We start from the raw sequence: 15,925 nt of genomic DNA on the forward strand, positions 1-15,925 counted from the left end.
ATGGTCTCGTCATCCAAAAAACGGTTTTTGTCGAGCATGCTGGTACAGCTATCTAGACATAAAAAGGTCGTAACAGCGTATTCATCGTCAAAGGTGGTTCATATGCTTCCGCGCGCCATGAAAGGAGGTATGGCGGGGAAACAGGGAGAGGGGTATAGGGGACCGCCATGGGCGCCGTGCCATGTCGAAATGGTTGCCCATATCAAGTGTTTTTTTTCTTGTATCCAGGTTTCTTTTCCGTTCATCCTTCTCTGGTCGTGAAAACAGCGATGAGCCGAGGTTTCCGTTGCCGGGCGGGTGACGTGAATCCAACGAAGGATGCCGCCGCGACGTAGGAATCTTCTATCCACCAAATCCGAGACGGCCGAGCGAAACATCATGACGCTGCCAAAGGCTCGTGTCCAACAAATCATCATTATAAGCAGTATGGGTGGGAGAGTGTCCATAATGAAAGACAAATGGCATGAATAACACAGGGTTGCCGATAACCGAGCTGTGGGGGGGGGGCTGGGTGAACTCGTCGAATGTCGTTTGTAGTGGTCTATACGTCGCGAGTCATGAATCGTGTCCTCATTGTAGTGGTTGTCGTGGCAGTCTCGGCGAGGAAATTAGGGTTCTTGTCTAGTGGAATCGAGACGCGCTGCCAGCACGGGGAGCGTTGTCGGAGGAGTCTGTTGCTGTTTAGCCTCGAGCTCGTGTCAAGCATCACGGGCAGAAAAACTCACCGCTACCACGCTGCATGTGGCCGTTGGAGCGGTTGCGTCCGTTGAACCCGGCGGAGGGCTCCCACTCGGGGCCCCGAGGCTGTCTGTCAGGAGCGTTGCGGCTCGAGCCGTTGGCGCCAGGACGCTGGCTGCCAATAGCACCGGGAGTGCTGCGCGCCTGCGTGTGAGCTGAGGCGTCATAGGATCCCAGGTTCAAGCCACCGAGGGAGCTGAGCAGGCTGCTGTCGGTTCCAGGGGTGCCGACTGTGCCGGAAGTAGGAGTGAGGTTGGGGGTCGCGAGAGCGCCGGTCTGGTTGACACCGCCGTTGTAGTCGCCGAAGCGAGCACCCGGGTTGCCAGACTGGGGGATGTTGCCGATGCCGTTCATGGCCGTCAGGTAGCTCGAGGAAGACGCAGACGGGCTAGGGCTGAATGATCGCAGGTCGGCGAAGCTCTTGGCGGCACGCAGGTTGGCCAGGCCGCTGCCATCGGGGCTGCCGGGAAGCTCAAGGGTCGGGCCCTGACGGCCGATGGCATGGGAGTAGTTGGTGCTTGCGCTACGAGCCTCCCGATCAGCGGCGAAATCAAACGTGGCCGCTCTGCTCAGGCCCTTCTTGTGGTAATCCAATCCTACGGCAGGCAGATGGTTCTGGGTTGTGGGTGACGGCTGAGGACGCTTGAGAATGTGGATCTGTCGCGAATCGGCCTCTCCGATGGAGTTGTGCTCGAGTCCCATGTTGTGAGCCAAGATGTGAATCTGGCGACGCTGCTCAGGGGAGACGGAAGCAGGGAAGATGAGGATCTCCCGGCTACTGTCACGCTTGAACAGAGTGAGCTCGGTGTAGAACTCGAGCGTCTCAGGGTCGTTCAGGTTCACGTCTCCTGTCGCGACATTAGTGTGCGACACCGTATGGCTCGTGAGAGGCGACGTACCGAGCGCACTGCGGTTGCTGTTGCTGGACATGCTGTTCAACGTCTGGAGAGAAGGCTGCTGATGCAGCATGGGGGCGCGGTGCTGCTCCTCGAGCTGACCGCGTCGCTCCCTCTTTTCACGCTCGATGCGCTCGCGCTCGGCCTCGGGCAGCATCTTCTTGTACTCGACCCTGAGCTTCCGGCCGTGCACCTCCATGCCGTTCATGGCCTCAATGACAATCTTGGTATCCTCGGGCGACTGGAAGTTGGCAAAGGCCAAGCCACGGAAGACGCCATTGTCGAAGTGGTAGTTGAAGGCATAGGGTTGGGGAAGATGCATGTCCATCATGACGGCAGCGAGAGTCTCCTTGCGAACGGCGAAGGGAATGTTCTTGATTACAATCGCGGTGGGAATGAGCTGCTCCTCGGTCTGCGAGCTGGGTCGCATATCGGCGTGGCCGTCGTAACGCAGGCCGTTGGACATACCGCCGTTGAGGCTGGAGCCGTAAGAGTTCTGCATACCAAGGCCCTGATCGGTCCAATTCTACGAAATGTCAGATTACGTTGGGACGGATAGAGCGGCCGTGGTTGATGAAACTTACCGTAGGGAGAGCGGCACGGCGGTTTACGCTCCTCTGCCTGTTGGCACCGTTGATGGCACCGTTGACAGTCGCGACACCGCCGGCATTGTAACTCCAGGCCGCCTGGTTGTTGTCCAGCATGTATCCTCCCGGCATTCCGTTGGCAGACATCTGATCCATCGCTCTGGGGTTGTAACCGAGACGGTCGGAGGGGAAGAGGGCGGAAGAGCCCAGGCCATTGTCGAAGGGGCGCTGTGCCTGGCGGGGCAGGGACAAGCCGGACTGGAAGCTGCCGCCGTAGCCCCTCGATGAGCTCGGGGAGCGATTGGCGGGGGTTGAGTAGTCGAGATACATGTCGTGTTGCTGGCTCATTGTTGTCGTGATGGAGCTCTAGTCCCCGTGGTTGGCAGTTACTGGGGTGAGATCCAGCAACCGGCTCGTACCGTTGGGAGTGGAAAGGGAGAAAATTGCGGAAGTGGAGGGAGGGCGCAGGAGGGCTAGGGGCGGCAGCAGATGCAGAGCCCGCAAGCGAGAAAAGTGACGTGGAGGGGACGAGGTATGGTGGTGGTCGTCCTCTTGGTCTCCTTTTTCTTTCCCTTTCCTTGGGTCGTCTGGTGATGCAGCAGGTTGGGGATCACCGGATAGACGCCGTTTGATGCAACAAGAGGGAGAGAGAGGAGAAAAAATGGCCTCCAAGTCGCAACAAGGTTCTTCAGGGCGGCGGCGGCGGCCGTTCGTTTTCGATCCGTTCGGGTCGCTCTTGTTCGTGGGTAAAAAAGGGCCCCCCAAGAGTTGGGTCTCAAAAAATGGGAAGATGCAAGTAGCCGACAGTCGCACGCTGTGACGGGACAGAACTGGACCAGAACAAAATGCCGTGGCGGATGTTATGTAGGGGCGTGGGCGACGGAAGTAAAGGCACACACACAGGAGGGCGTGGGAGGGATTTGGAAGTGTGGTATGTGGCGGGCTGGGCTGCTACTGCTGCGGGACGGGCGCAGTCGGGCTGGTGCTTTTTTTTTTCTTGGTCCCTCTTCTCGCTCGCTCGTTTCTCCGCCGAAGACGCAGCGCAGGTTTTTTGTGTTTGGCAGTCAGTGCCGGTTGCCAGTGCCAGCAGGTGAGAGACTAGTCGCAATAGCAAAGTCGCAGTCGCAGACACGCGATCCAAGGGTGGTGCACCTTTTCGGACGGGGGGGAAGGGGGAGAGAGGGAGGGGGGAAGAGGATGTTGTAGGCGTGATGATTAGGACAGGCAGTGATGACGCCCGTTGTTGAGGCTGAAAATGCTCAATAAGATGTCGAGGATGAGAGGAGGGAGGGGAGGGAGGTTAATGAGGGAAAGGGAAAGGGCAGCAGGAGAGGGAAAAATTGTTGCAGCAAAAAAAAGAAGCTGGAGTGAGGAGGCTAAAAAGGGGAGCTTTTTTTTTTATTTTATTTTTTTAAACGGCAGTACTATGGTTCCCTCACCCACGACGATGGAACAAGAGTGGACAGCGGACGCAGCTGATGACTGGGGGCCCACCTTGGACGGGCCAGCCAACGGGGGTCCAGGAGAAGGGGTGTGGCAACGGCAGAAGGCGACGAGAAGACGAAGAGGGCACTGGGAGACAGGCAGGACAGGCCCCAAATCCAATCCCCCATGGAAGGTCAGCCAGGGGAGGGGGAGGGAGGGATCATTTGGGATGCGGACGGGTAAGACAGGGTATGGCGAGAAAGACGGTGGGCTTTTGGCAGACAGAAGGACGGGGCGGGGGGGCTACGGAAGGGAAATGGAAGGAAAGAAAGGACACTTTCGCTGAGAATGACAAGGGCTCCTTCTTCTTCATCTTCATCAGAGCAATGGAACCTCCACTAGAGGGGAGGGAAGGGGAGGGGGCCCAGGGAGCCCGGGGGGCCAGGGCCGGAACTGCCTGGCCTGGATGACTGACTGCCCAGCACAGCAGAAATACAGCGGTAAGAGAGGTGCTGGGCCTGGCGAATGCGGGCCGTCCATGTCCAGCATCAATCACCTCACCTCAGCCATGCCCTGTCATGGAATTCACAGAATGTCACCTTTGGGAGCCCTAGGTAGGTAAGGCACCTTGACAAGTATGTCAACGGCGCAGGACAGCGCAGCTAGATGGATAGAGGGCCTGGAGCATCCATCTCTTACAGTGTGCATGGACAGGAACGACAACCCGTGGCAGCACTGGCAGCGGGACCTACCAAGGTATCCTCCATCTACTTACTAGTCGATAGCACGGTATCTATGCTTGTGCGAAAGGCGATCTGAGGCGTGGGCGTGTGCGTGTCACTCCCGCCGACAGCTATCCAGAGGAACTGACTCCCGTCCAGTCTGTGCAGACCAAGGTACTCCGTAGCCACCTCAGGTACCCTTGATGAGGTATCAGAAGCACGGATGCTGTAGCAGTTGTATGATTTAATTCGTCTGGGCGCAGATGGCCTGCAGCAACTGCAGCAACAAGAACAACAAACCAAGCACCATCTTGCACCCGCCGTCCTCAGTTGGTCAGAGTATTGAAAATATTAGGAATTGGGGGTCCCGGAAGACCAGGACTTGCAACCAGTCGGATTGCACAGGCTCCAGTTCCCTCTCTCTTAGCTCAGTCCAGTGCGGTCAGTCATTGTCAGGGTTTGTTATTCGTGTGGACTGTGGACTCTGATGAACCTGTCGACGGGGGTTGGCTTTGGCTTTGGTCTGGCTCCGGCGCCGGTGCGGGTGCGGGTGCGACACCACGCAAGGTACTCTGGGTCTACTGTCTCTCTTTTTGCCTCTGCTTCTGCCCTAGGACCGTTGACCCGATGCGTGGATGAAAATGATGGGACGGAGAGTCAGGTGGCCATCCTCTCGAGACTCTCAAGAGGACCTAGGAAACGCGCATGCGGCTCACGCTGCCTGGGAGAAGAACGGCGATCAGCAGTCGGCTCCGCGATGAATGGATGCACCATGCAGATGCAGATACAGAAACGACTTCTTCCAGACTGGGATGGCAGCTCGCCAGCCGGCTGCATCGAACGGCGGGAAAGCAAGGTTTTGCGGTCGCCAGTACGTCGTATCTGCGCGTCCAGACTCTCTTACTCTGTGTCTGTCGGCCCTGTGTCGAGAAAAGAGAGTTGGGCTGTTGATGCGAGAAGGAGCCGCGAGTTGACGCTGGCACTGACTCTGTTGTCGCTAGCTTGGACGCCAACTGACTCTTTGATTTCTGCTGTTGTCGTCGTTGCTGTTGTTGGCTCGTCGTGGTTGCGTTGCCCTGTACAAGCCAAGTGCCTCGGCCAGGGTGCAAAGTAGCAGTGGCAGGTATGCACCTTGCGAATAGTAGGAAAGGAACTTTTACCGTGTTACCCAAGTACCTTACCCAGGGTAGGCAGGCCTCGTCAGGGAATACCCGTGTGCGGTGAGATAAGGCCGACTATCGAAACTGTTGTTGCCGGGTGGGCGGTGGGCGGCGGGAATAGGGAAGGGAAGGGCCGTCTCGTCTCGTGTCGTCTCGTGTCGTCTTGCCGCGTGCGAGCCTGCGAAGACTGTTTTGCCATGTGCCCGTAAATCTGTATGGAGGAGGGAGTATCCGTACCTTTCGGAGTAAGGTACTGAGGGTCTGAATACTTACTAAGATGAGGAGCGAGGCAAAAGAACGGTCAGCATTCTGCACCACCACCCATGGTTGTGGATGGACATGGCCGTGACCACCGCTCTTTGCTCTGCTTGCTCGGTGTCGCGTCTCCAGTAGTCTTCAAGGGTTTTCCAAATGCGCCCCATCGTCCATCGTCTCCGAGGAGGGCAAAGTAATAACCCGCAGGCAAGACCCGTAGGTGCTGGACCGTACCGTAGGCAAAATGCCATGTCCATGCCATGCCGGTCCCTTGTCGACGCCCATGCCAAAAGGCCCAGGCCAGAGCAGGGTACGACTCCAGAACCGTACCCGTAAAGTAGGTAATCCCTATATATAAAATTGGGTCCGTCTCTCCAGACTTTTTTTCCTTCTTTTTTTTTTCACATTCCTCTTTCCGTCCTCGCGACCATCCGCGGCCGGGTCACGAAATAATGTGGTCGGCTACGACGATGGTCCTGGACACCGCCGCTGGAGAAAGCCCACAGCCCACAGCGGGACGGGGATCCTCGACGGATATTTGAGCAGGAGCAGCAGGAGCTTTGGCTCTACAGACTGGAGACTGGAGTCTCTAGCAGCGTCTTTTACGGACACAGCAGGGGGGCAACGCATGGGCGACAGGCGACGGGCCTCGGGGCCGAGGGGAGAGGAGGCAAGACGTGGAGGTGATGAGAAAAGGGGCAAGTTGACTTGAGCAATGGAACGGAAGGAAAGTGGTGGCATGGTGCTCCATTTCCGTACCTTACTTACGAAGAAGTCAACCGTGGGTGGTCGTACACCAGAACCACGTAGGTATTTCGGGTATCGTCTTTTCTGACGGCAAACTTATTAAAAGTGGATGGCTTTGAGTGACTTGCGCCAGACACTGTAATAAACGGCGGGAGTTGGAATCGGAGAGGTGCGAATATGAGGAAATTACCAGGAAGCAGCGGATGCAGATGGAGATGGGCCTCGTTCAAACTTTGCTTTCCCACTTGCTGCAGCTTGATATTGTTTTGCGTCGCCCTACGTCCACTGCTGAGGCAACCTCGGTCACGGCAGGCATATCCTTCCACTTTCTGCAAGATCCATTTGAAAGTCGGGAAACAGGCAGTCGCAACTCGCATCGTCAATTCCTACCTTGTATGAAGCAAGGCACTTGCCCAGATAAGATAGGTAGTGTGGTCATGGCGAAGCGGAAGGAGGGACGGGAAGGTGGCACGGGGAAAGAAACAGACATGGCGCTAGCACAGTGTCAGCTGGACGGCGCCGGTTGTCACTGGCTGCTCCTGCGCACTGGCGCAGGGCTAACGACGCCAGGCGAATAAGAAAGAGCGTTGGCCCCAGTCTGTTCCTGCCTGTCACCAACAGAAAACCTCACCGATCACTCGCGCTCCTTGCTGCTTGCCTCCTCCCACCTCCAAACACTGAAGTAGGTAGTGGTAGTAGTCCGTCACCGTCCCGTGCGTTGCTGGGAAACACGCACAAATAATCCACCGCGCTTGCCGGATATGCTGGGCTGCATTGCCTTAGACATGGCAATCGCTGCTGGGAAGGCGCCATGACTAGCCTAGCACTGGGCCACCAGACAGGACAGTGCGGTCGCGGTTGCAACTGCCGCGAACTGACTGTGTCTTTCTTCCAGAATGCGAAGTTCCCGTCCGTGACTCTTGAGTTGACTGTTGACACCGCTAGCGTCCTTGAGGCTTGCCATCAGACGAACACATAATGACGGCCATGATTGCCCACCTGTTGACAGCAGTACTAATGCATCGAACCCCGTTGAAGCAGCTAGGTTTGCGCAAGATGGCGATCTGCTAGAACACCGTATCAACTCATTTCGCCGACAACATGCACCCCGTTCCGAATAGGGTTCCCGTGTTTCCAGTCGGCGTCAGGCCAAACAGATTGGCACTGCGGTTTGACGGCAACGAAACTGACTTTGATCGCATCCCATGTCTCTAACACAGTTACCAAAGCACTGTATAGCCAGCCAGCAGCCAATCACGACGGCCATGCTTGTGCCTGCATGAGAAGTGTATCCTGCGGTGAGTTGTGTTGTGCAGAAATGGAGGGAACCACGGCCGCGACCCCCAGACACATGATCGCCAGCCAATCGCAGCCGGGGAAATGCCGAGCCTCCCCACGTTGAAGCCGGTACTCACTCGCGACTCCAGCAGGGGCAGCCACCACCAGCGACCACCAACCACCAGTAAAGTGAATGCACCAATCCGAATCCATCTGGGGCAGCAGCGATGAGCGGCAGGTGCGAGACATTGCCATGTCGCCTGCCTTCACGCTTCCGACCTTTCAACTACGAATAGGTCGCTTAGGTAAGGCAGGTAAGATAAGTCAGCTTCTGTTCTGGACTTCCTCCTTGCCCGGGCTCGACACTTGCACTGCACTTTCGGGCAGGTTCCAGTTGGCTTCCATTCACCTCCGCGTCTTGTTCGTTCCTGGAGCAAACAAATACCCGGGCCTCGTGCATTCGTACTGGACGCACCTTAGCTGCCTCAATTTATGCTGCGGCACGCCAATCTCTTGGGTTGGTTCCATCTCTCCTGCACGCCCACGCAATCTCAATAAACACATCAAACATGCATGCGCATCCATTCCTCCACGATATGAAGACACTGCATCCACGTCTGAAGCTGTCACTGAGACATTGCCCCAAGAAGAACCCAGGGTACATCATCTACGGCTGCATGGACAGGCCCTTCGCGAGAAGCAACTTCAATGTCACCTTCTCACGGGCTGAAGCGCGCCGTCCTCCCCCCCAACTCACCGTGGCCGCCGTGGTCCATCGCCCACCTGGCCATCCGTCCGCCCTCCGCCATTTCCACCCGCCTTGTTCCCTGTCCGGTCCTGGACGCGGTTTCCTATTCGTACCAGACCCCTTTTCGGCACAGGCTCGCTTCCACCCTCGACTTCTTTTTCTCACCACAAACGTGCAAGCTGCCAAATATCAGGACATTGGCAGCACAAAGACTCCGCATCCCTCGCCCCCTTCCGTTTCACTAAAAGTGAGGAGCACACGGCTTGTCCGTCATGACGGGTCGATGAGATTGAGATTCGGATGCCTTGCGTTACCTGCCTCCATGTCTACTACCTACATACCACCATACGTACCTGGCCTAGGTACCACCCCGTCGCCGCCGCCCACCGATACCGATACCGCACCACATCGTTCGCAAGCCCATTGGCGATCCAGCACCTTGGTCGCGGAGTCGAATACGCGTGGCACGCTGGTCAAGGTTCTTGGACCCCGATTCCTGTTTCTTTTCTGTCTTGGGCTTCCACGGATAAGTGCTCGCACGCGCCGCACCGCCGAACCCACCGAAGATGGACATCCATGGATCACATCTGTCAATTGCCATTGCCATCCAAATCTGCTGATATTGCCCAACGAGAATCGACAAGGCAGATCTGTGGTCACGCAGCACTTCCGTGTGTCTGATACGGATCGCCGGGAACTTTTTTTTTTTTTTTTTTTTTTTTTTCTCCCTCGTCGCCTCACTCTACGCTGGTGTGACGACCCAACCCAAGCGCTGGGAAGCTAGCCGCTGTCACCTTCAAAAGCAACCATGAACAAGCAAAGAAGGCGACGATACGAATGGTTGAGTCGGTACCACCGCCACCTGGTAACTCACATTCTAGGTTGTCCTCGCACCAGAACCTGGCACTCCGGCCCTGACGTCTTCGGGCCGTCACGCTGGACCCAGATCTACACGCCTAGCATTCGCCGTTCCCTAAGCTGCCCCTAGCGGCCGTCGATTTCAAGGCAGGAGAAAACGTCTGACGGAGCGAGATCGACAAACGGATACAAACCCGGAGACGCTGGCTCTGCTCCACTGCTTCCAAAGTTCCATGCTACCGCCGTTGATTCCTTCGTAATCTTCTAGGGTTCAGGAACCCCTATTCTGGCCCCTGGAAGTCGCCGCGATAACTAGACAGGCTTGTTGAGGAGCCCCCTTTCCGCTGGATTAACGACTGGGTCTGCGAGGCTAGCAGCGCAATTTCCAACGCTTCGCTTGCTTTCAACGGCGGCAGGCCTTGCCTCCCTCAACCCTCCGAGTCTCCGACTGATCCAGAGATGCCGTCCTGTATAATCAATCGCATCCCAGCTAACCACGATCAGTACGCGATTAAGTCTGGCCTGAGCTTCCCGCGGCTTGAACTGTGCGTTGGATGGTGGGATGGAACACTGGGATGCACCGTCGCACAAATCGCCCACGCGCCATCGCGCGGCACTCACCTTTCATAAATGTGCCGGACCCTTGCGTCCCATGCTCCGCATCCCCGTCAAATATCCCTGCTCTTCACGAGATGCGAGATGGAGATGGAGCTTAATCTTACCCACCGACCGGTGCGCCGCCGCAGCAATGTCTCCGGAGCCACCCCGACTCGCTGGCTGATTGACCACTCTTATCATTGCCTTGCCTTCATCGACATTTGCGACCACTAACTCGAATCCGACAGGATCGTTGTATGGATTTCCGATTGGTTGTTCCTGTTGGCCACGAGATCCTGCGAAGAAATGTTGCGTCCTGTTCACAGTTGAGCTCGACGAATACACTTCAGCAAGGGTGTCATGGGTCACCAGTTCGCCCCCAAAACAGTCAGCTATGGTTGGGTCGCGCCCTCGATTGGGTAGTCCGGCAGCTAATGGCACAAGATGGCAAGTTGGCCCTGTCCAATGAGTTGCGCCGGCCGAGACGCAGCGGCTTCGCCAGGAGCCGGGTTGCTTACAACCGTTCCTAGATGGGTGTTGAAATCAAGCCCAATGGGCGTGTTTGCTTGCCTAGATGCGGCTATCTGCAAGCAAGAAAATATGCAACAACATCACCAAGAATCAGAAATGCGACGACACTCTCGGGGAGCGGCATGCCTCTTCGCTTCTTCGGACATCTTGCCAACAACAATTATTGCATCAAACGGCGCTTGCAAGCATTCATCCCGTTTTCACTCAACTCAGACATGCAGAACGCGTCTTTGTGTAAATGAACCTCCCTCTCAAGTTCCTCCACCCAAAGAGACTCTCATTCGTTCGATATTTTGTACCCAGGTTTCGAGACTTGGCTTGTCCAACATTCCACTCCAGCAATATTGCGCGCCGCTGACAATCACTGTCGTTTCTAAGCAGCTTGCCGTTTGATAGTCTCAAAATGGTTCCTCGAGCGAAGCGACCCATTTAGGCTGGTTCTCTGGACAAGCGCCTGATCATTGTCTCGGTCAAGGTCCTCCGTCACCGCTACCCAACCCCTACACTTACTGTCGTGAAGACCTGGCTTTTCTTTTATTGGGTCTTTAATAAGCTAGCCGCCCAGCGCTGGTCCTGGTCGAACATTTTCTGCAATGTTCCAGATCACTTCCTTGAGCGGAGCTCAAAAGGACATGATCGCTTCCAAACTACGTACCTCCTCCCCAAGATCGGTCGTAGCTACACCAGAGTCATTGTATAAATTTTCTGCCTTTGCGATCCTCTTTCGCCGATGCGAGTTGCAGAAGACATGGTCCGCTAGGATCGTAAGGCAACACAACGATGCAATGCCCCAGAACACAGGCATCCGGCGGGGCGGCACCGCTCTTTCTGTCAGGTCCGACGGAACTGGCACGAGGCGGTTCTCGAAGTCTCTGGAGTCGCCAGACGATCACTCTGCATTGGATAGCCCACGAGGAACAGGTGACCTCTTCATAGCATTTGCAGATCTGCGACGAGGTCCAGCGGCCTCTGGCGAAGTTGCGAGCTTCCCTCACCACGTGACCAATGTGACACGCGGAAGCGACCTACATATTCCGGTTATGCATGGCGGGAAGCAAACATAACATATGGGGCCGGCCTAGGGCCCATAACCACGGTTCGCTCGAAGCCTGGTGATCGATCCGGTATTACCTCCGGCGTGCGACGGACAGAACGCTACCTCAGACGTCTTGAAGCAAAATCCGGTCCGAGATTCCCAATACTCGCCTTCTCCGGAATCATGTTGCAGACGACAGGCCGTCGAGGCACTTCTCCAGCGGCGCAGAGCATGCCCCCCAGTGGTGGTCAAAATATCGTTCCGTTCAGGGATTGCAGATCGGTCATTCGGTAATTTGTGGCCGAGGCAACGTCAACCCCGAGATCATGCTTCTTATTCAGGGAGATGATGGCAGTTGGCTGCAAATTCCGAATAAGCAGTGTAATTGAGTATGTTCCAACGGCCTGGTGCCGGGGAGCCGGAATGCCCTCCACCTCCACCCCCTTGCGGGCCTTGGGTCTGAATCGCACGCTAGTGCCCAATACCTGTCGTTCCACGCACAATACTGGACGCTCCTTTGGGAATCACTTATGCTCAGTGGCATAAATCAAGCTTTATGGACATGATTCCTTGGAAATCCGACGCCTGATGATACGGCTCAGTATTTGGGATAGCCTTCAACCGACGATGGGTGAGATGCGTTGCGTCACCTCAAAATCTTCAGAGACGACCGTTTCCACATACACAATGGTCTCAGGCTAAAAATGGCAAAGCAGTTTCGTGGTAGCGAGTCTCGAGTATCTCGGCGAGCGCGCCGCCCTCTGCCGTCGTCGGATGACGATCGACCCCGAACCACGCCGTAAACTACGAGACTGCAAGCTTTTTTTTTTTTTTTTTAATACCCAGCACAGCGGCGCGAGAGAGTTCATTTCACGAGCCCCTCCCTTTTAAGGGTGACTCGCTTGTGCAGGGCACACATCTCCACTCCCACGCCCTCTTTCTTTGCGGTCTGCCTCGCCATCCGTTTTCCCGCGAAATGAGGATTCTGCGGCGCAGCGATGTCGCGAGGCTGGGCGACGCGGTGGCGATTATGGTTCTTGCAGAAGGACCGTGAGGGATCGGAGGGGGCTCCGGTGAGCTGCGGTGTATACCATAAGGGTGGGAAAGTGGTTGGTTCGAGGTTGGGAGCGGTGAAGAAACGCTTTTGCAAATCACCTCTGGTCGGCCCTTTTGGGGCCTTCGGCTGGGGGAATCCCTTGATGAAGTGATTTGTGAGTGATGAGAAATGTTTCGACGCTAGACGTAATTTTTGGACAACCAACATCTGTCCGGTAGACTAACTAGGCCGGTCCCTTCCCCCTTTCCAGGGCGGCAGGTGACGATGTGACTGCGCATTTTCCCAAAGACCGAAAGTTCTGAGCTTACGGGGTTCATCATTAGTCGGTTCCTCCGGTACCCATGTGACGACTGCTCGTTTCCCTCTGAAGTATCTGCAATGCAAACCATAGTCCAAAAGGTGCCAGAGCTGAGAAATACGAGGTAGTCCGAGATACTTGCCGAGAATCGCGTTGGTTGTCAGGAGGGAGAGCGTGGCAGTTTCACTTTCTCCTGAAAGTAGCTGTCACACGAAATGGCCATGAATACGCCCCTGAATCCCTCTTCAGCATTCGGACGCCCTGGTGATAGATGCCGCAGAGAGCTTTTGGGTTATCTAGCTTAGATCGACATAATGTGGTGTCATTATGACTCTCTTTCTGTGAGGCAGACGGTTCGAACGTTCGACTCTGAAATCACATTTGATGTTATATCAAGCCACGGTGATGAAGATTAAGTTTGCAACGTTGCTTCCCCATTTTAGGTCGCGACATGTCAGATCACAGCCTTTTCAAAACCTTATCTCTTACATGAGAGACATAGAGCTTTAAGGCCGATGACTGCCTTTTTCCTCCCTAAGCAAGCCTTGTGTCATTCGTCCATGAATCCTTCATCGCCGGCTCTTGTTGTAGCCGCGTGTGTGATATGACGTAGTTTTTGTTCAGCAGCCGATGTCTAGGTTTGTCCGGCGAGAACTCGATGGTCAGCCATAACGTCTTGAGAGCTGATAAAGTGTAAGAGATGGAGGCTCTGGGATGGGGAATGGCGGCCTTTGCGCAGTGTTTGACGACTTGTTGTAAGATTCAATCGTAACTTTGGCCCAATGTTGTCTTCGGATGCCTGGAATGACCACGTCCGCGATGAAGCGGTTTCTGTTCAAAACCCATCGTTTACCCAGCGTCATGACTTTCGTCTACTTGGTTTCAGGGGTATAAAATCATCACCTTGTCGTCATCGCCGTTGGAACATCGAAAAAGCCAGGTGTGTCTATTATGGAAGTCTTCTTTTGTAGGACGCTCGTCTCAAGGACCTGCTATTTTTCTGAAGTCGGTGAAGAAATTTCTCACCTTCAATCTTTCTAGAATCACTTTTGCTACTCCGAAACAGTTATTGTCCTCTGAGCTTAGAGAGGGCAGGTCGCCGATAGCGAGCTCACGGAAGCTCGGGCATTACCCCTGAAAGTGGGCAAGCCCGTTGGTACTGTCTTGACGGACACAGTGTAGAATAACACAAGTTCTTCCAGCTTCAGATGTTTGTTGATGTTTCTGTCGTCATTGTTTTCAAGCTCGATGCTGCATATTTCTTAGTCTTAAGAAGCCACTCGCGACCCAACGTCATTGCTGCAGACAGGGAGCGCTCAAAGCCTCAGCACTTCCCTCGCAAGACGGACCCTACTCTCAAATACTTTGAAAGGACCATCGAAATAACGGCCGCTAACATGAACCCACCAGCAAAGATCCAGGTCCCTTGAAACTCTCTTTGAACATCCGCAACCGAATCTCCCCGACGCTGTTGCGCAGCACCTCCGATGGGGTTACCGATCAGCGCTCCGATGCTCGCAATCGTGTACCCCATGCCCATCCTCGTCCCGTAGTCGGCCATGTCGTCCGTCAGGTTGGCAATCGTGGCCGGCGGCAACGAGACCATGCCCCCGGACACGAACCCGTAGACGACGGACACCGCGATCAGACCAGGCATGTCATGCGCGAAGCGCAGGAGAAATAAGACAACGGCAGATCCAAGGCAGCAGGGCATCATGATGCTGATACCGCCGTATTTGTCGGCAAGCCAGTTGGGCGCGAGACGCCCAAAGAGGCTGGCTGCGTTCATCGCACTGAGAATGTAGAAGGACGTGGACTCGTCGACGCCCAGGCGGATGGCATACGCATCCACGTAGAAGAAGGGGATGTACACGGAGCCGATCATCAGAGCGAAGGCTGGCATGAGTTAGGGATAGTCTTTAGGTGGGATCCTATGAGAGAGACCTACCGATGCAAAAGGTTACATAGGGAATGTCATGGAAATGCTTCAGTCGGAAGAGAGCACCGCGGCGCTTGCGGTTTGGCCGAAGACGCATTACGGCGATGCATACCAGGAGACTTGCCGTGACGATGAAGGCAAACACTCGGACGGCCCAAGGAAAGCCGCTAGAGGCGATGAGACGTCTTTCCATAATGGGATACACGATGCCAGCTAAATCAAAGTAAGACGACGAGTATCGCTAATGCCATGAGTGCACCTACCCAAGCTACTTCCTGTAGCCGCGATCCCCGTCGCGATCATCCTTCGCTTCTGGAAGTACAGCGGAATCACGGCAACGCAGGTCAATCCCAACAGCCCACTCCCGATTCCCACGCAGAAGGCCTGCGCCAGCAAAATCTGCCAGTACTTCGTACATAAGCTGAGCATGAATAGACCTAGGGACGTCATGGCGGTGCCGCAGACAAGGATGAAGCGGAGATATCCCGCGTCAAGCAGCCAGCCTGCGCAGACCCCGATCAGCATCATGAGGAAGATTTGGATAGATCCGATCCATGCAATCGTCGAAGGGTTCGTGTCGGGCAGGAGGTTCGTGGAGTAGTATGCCTGGAAGACGCCAAAAGAGTTGGAGAGACCCCTGATGTTGTCAGCGTACTTGAAAGGTGGTGTTGAAGCCGAATATGTATAGAGGGTTTGTTGTCTTACCATGTGTTGGCAAAAAGAATCCAACTTCCCAAGACTTGGAGCCAGGCGACGACACCGTGATCCATCTGAAGTTCCCCCGGATCATTCTTATCTGAGTTGTGGCTGCTAGTGTCAGATACTTTCTGTGCTTTCTCGCCGTCCACCATGACCGTGACGGTATCTATGTCTTCTTGATTTCTTAACACTGACATCTTGAGCCGGCTGATTTCGATGTTTCAGCAGAAAGAAGAACAAGAAGGTCTCAAATGAGTTTGGATAACGATCTCGTTTTATATTGTGTGATGATACAATAGGTAGCTATTTTCCGCCCAACCCCTCGCATGGGATTTTGAGCCGAGCATGGCATTT

General features: G+C 55.2%; 2 protein-coding genes across 2 annotated transcripts; both read right to left on the bottom strand.

Moving 5' to 3' along the window:
- Positions 1-621: 621 nt before the first annotated feature.
- On the bottom strand, positions 622-2,569 carry cip2 (RNA-binding post-transcriptional regulator cip2; the record flags this gene model as incomplete). Its single annotated transcript, XM_032034915.1, has 4 exons — positions 622-671; positions 726-1,586; positions 1,638-2,160; positions 2,219-2,569. 4 exons carry the CDS (start codon positions 2,567-2,569, stop codon positions 622-624), a joined length of 1,785 nt encoding a protein of 594 aa, XP_031886080.1.
- Positions 2,570-14,257: 11,688 nt separating this feature from the next.
- Positions 14,258-15,768, bottom strand: asaE-13 (MFS transporter asaE; the record flags this gene model as incomplete). Its single annotated transcript, XM_032034913.1, has 4 exons — positions 14,258-14,829; positions 14,882-15,085; positions 15,136-15,509; positions 15,578-15,768. 4 exons carry the CDS (start codon positions 15,766-15,768, stop codon positions 14,258-14,260), a joined length of 1,341 nt encoding a protein of 446 aa, XP_031886082.1.
- Between the last annotated feature and the right edge of the window lie 157 nt (positions 15,769-15,925).

Source organism: Colletotrichum fructicola (genome assembly GCF_000319635.2).
Source record: "Colletotrichum fructicola Nara gc5 chromosome Unknown KSG_Nara_v1_contig05, whole genome shotgun sequence".
NCBI lineage: Eukaryota > Fungi > Ascomycota > Sordariomycetes > Glomerellales > Glomerellaceae > Colletotrichum > Colletotrichum fructicola.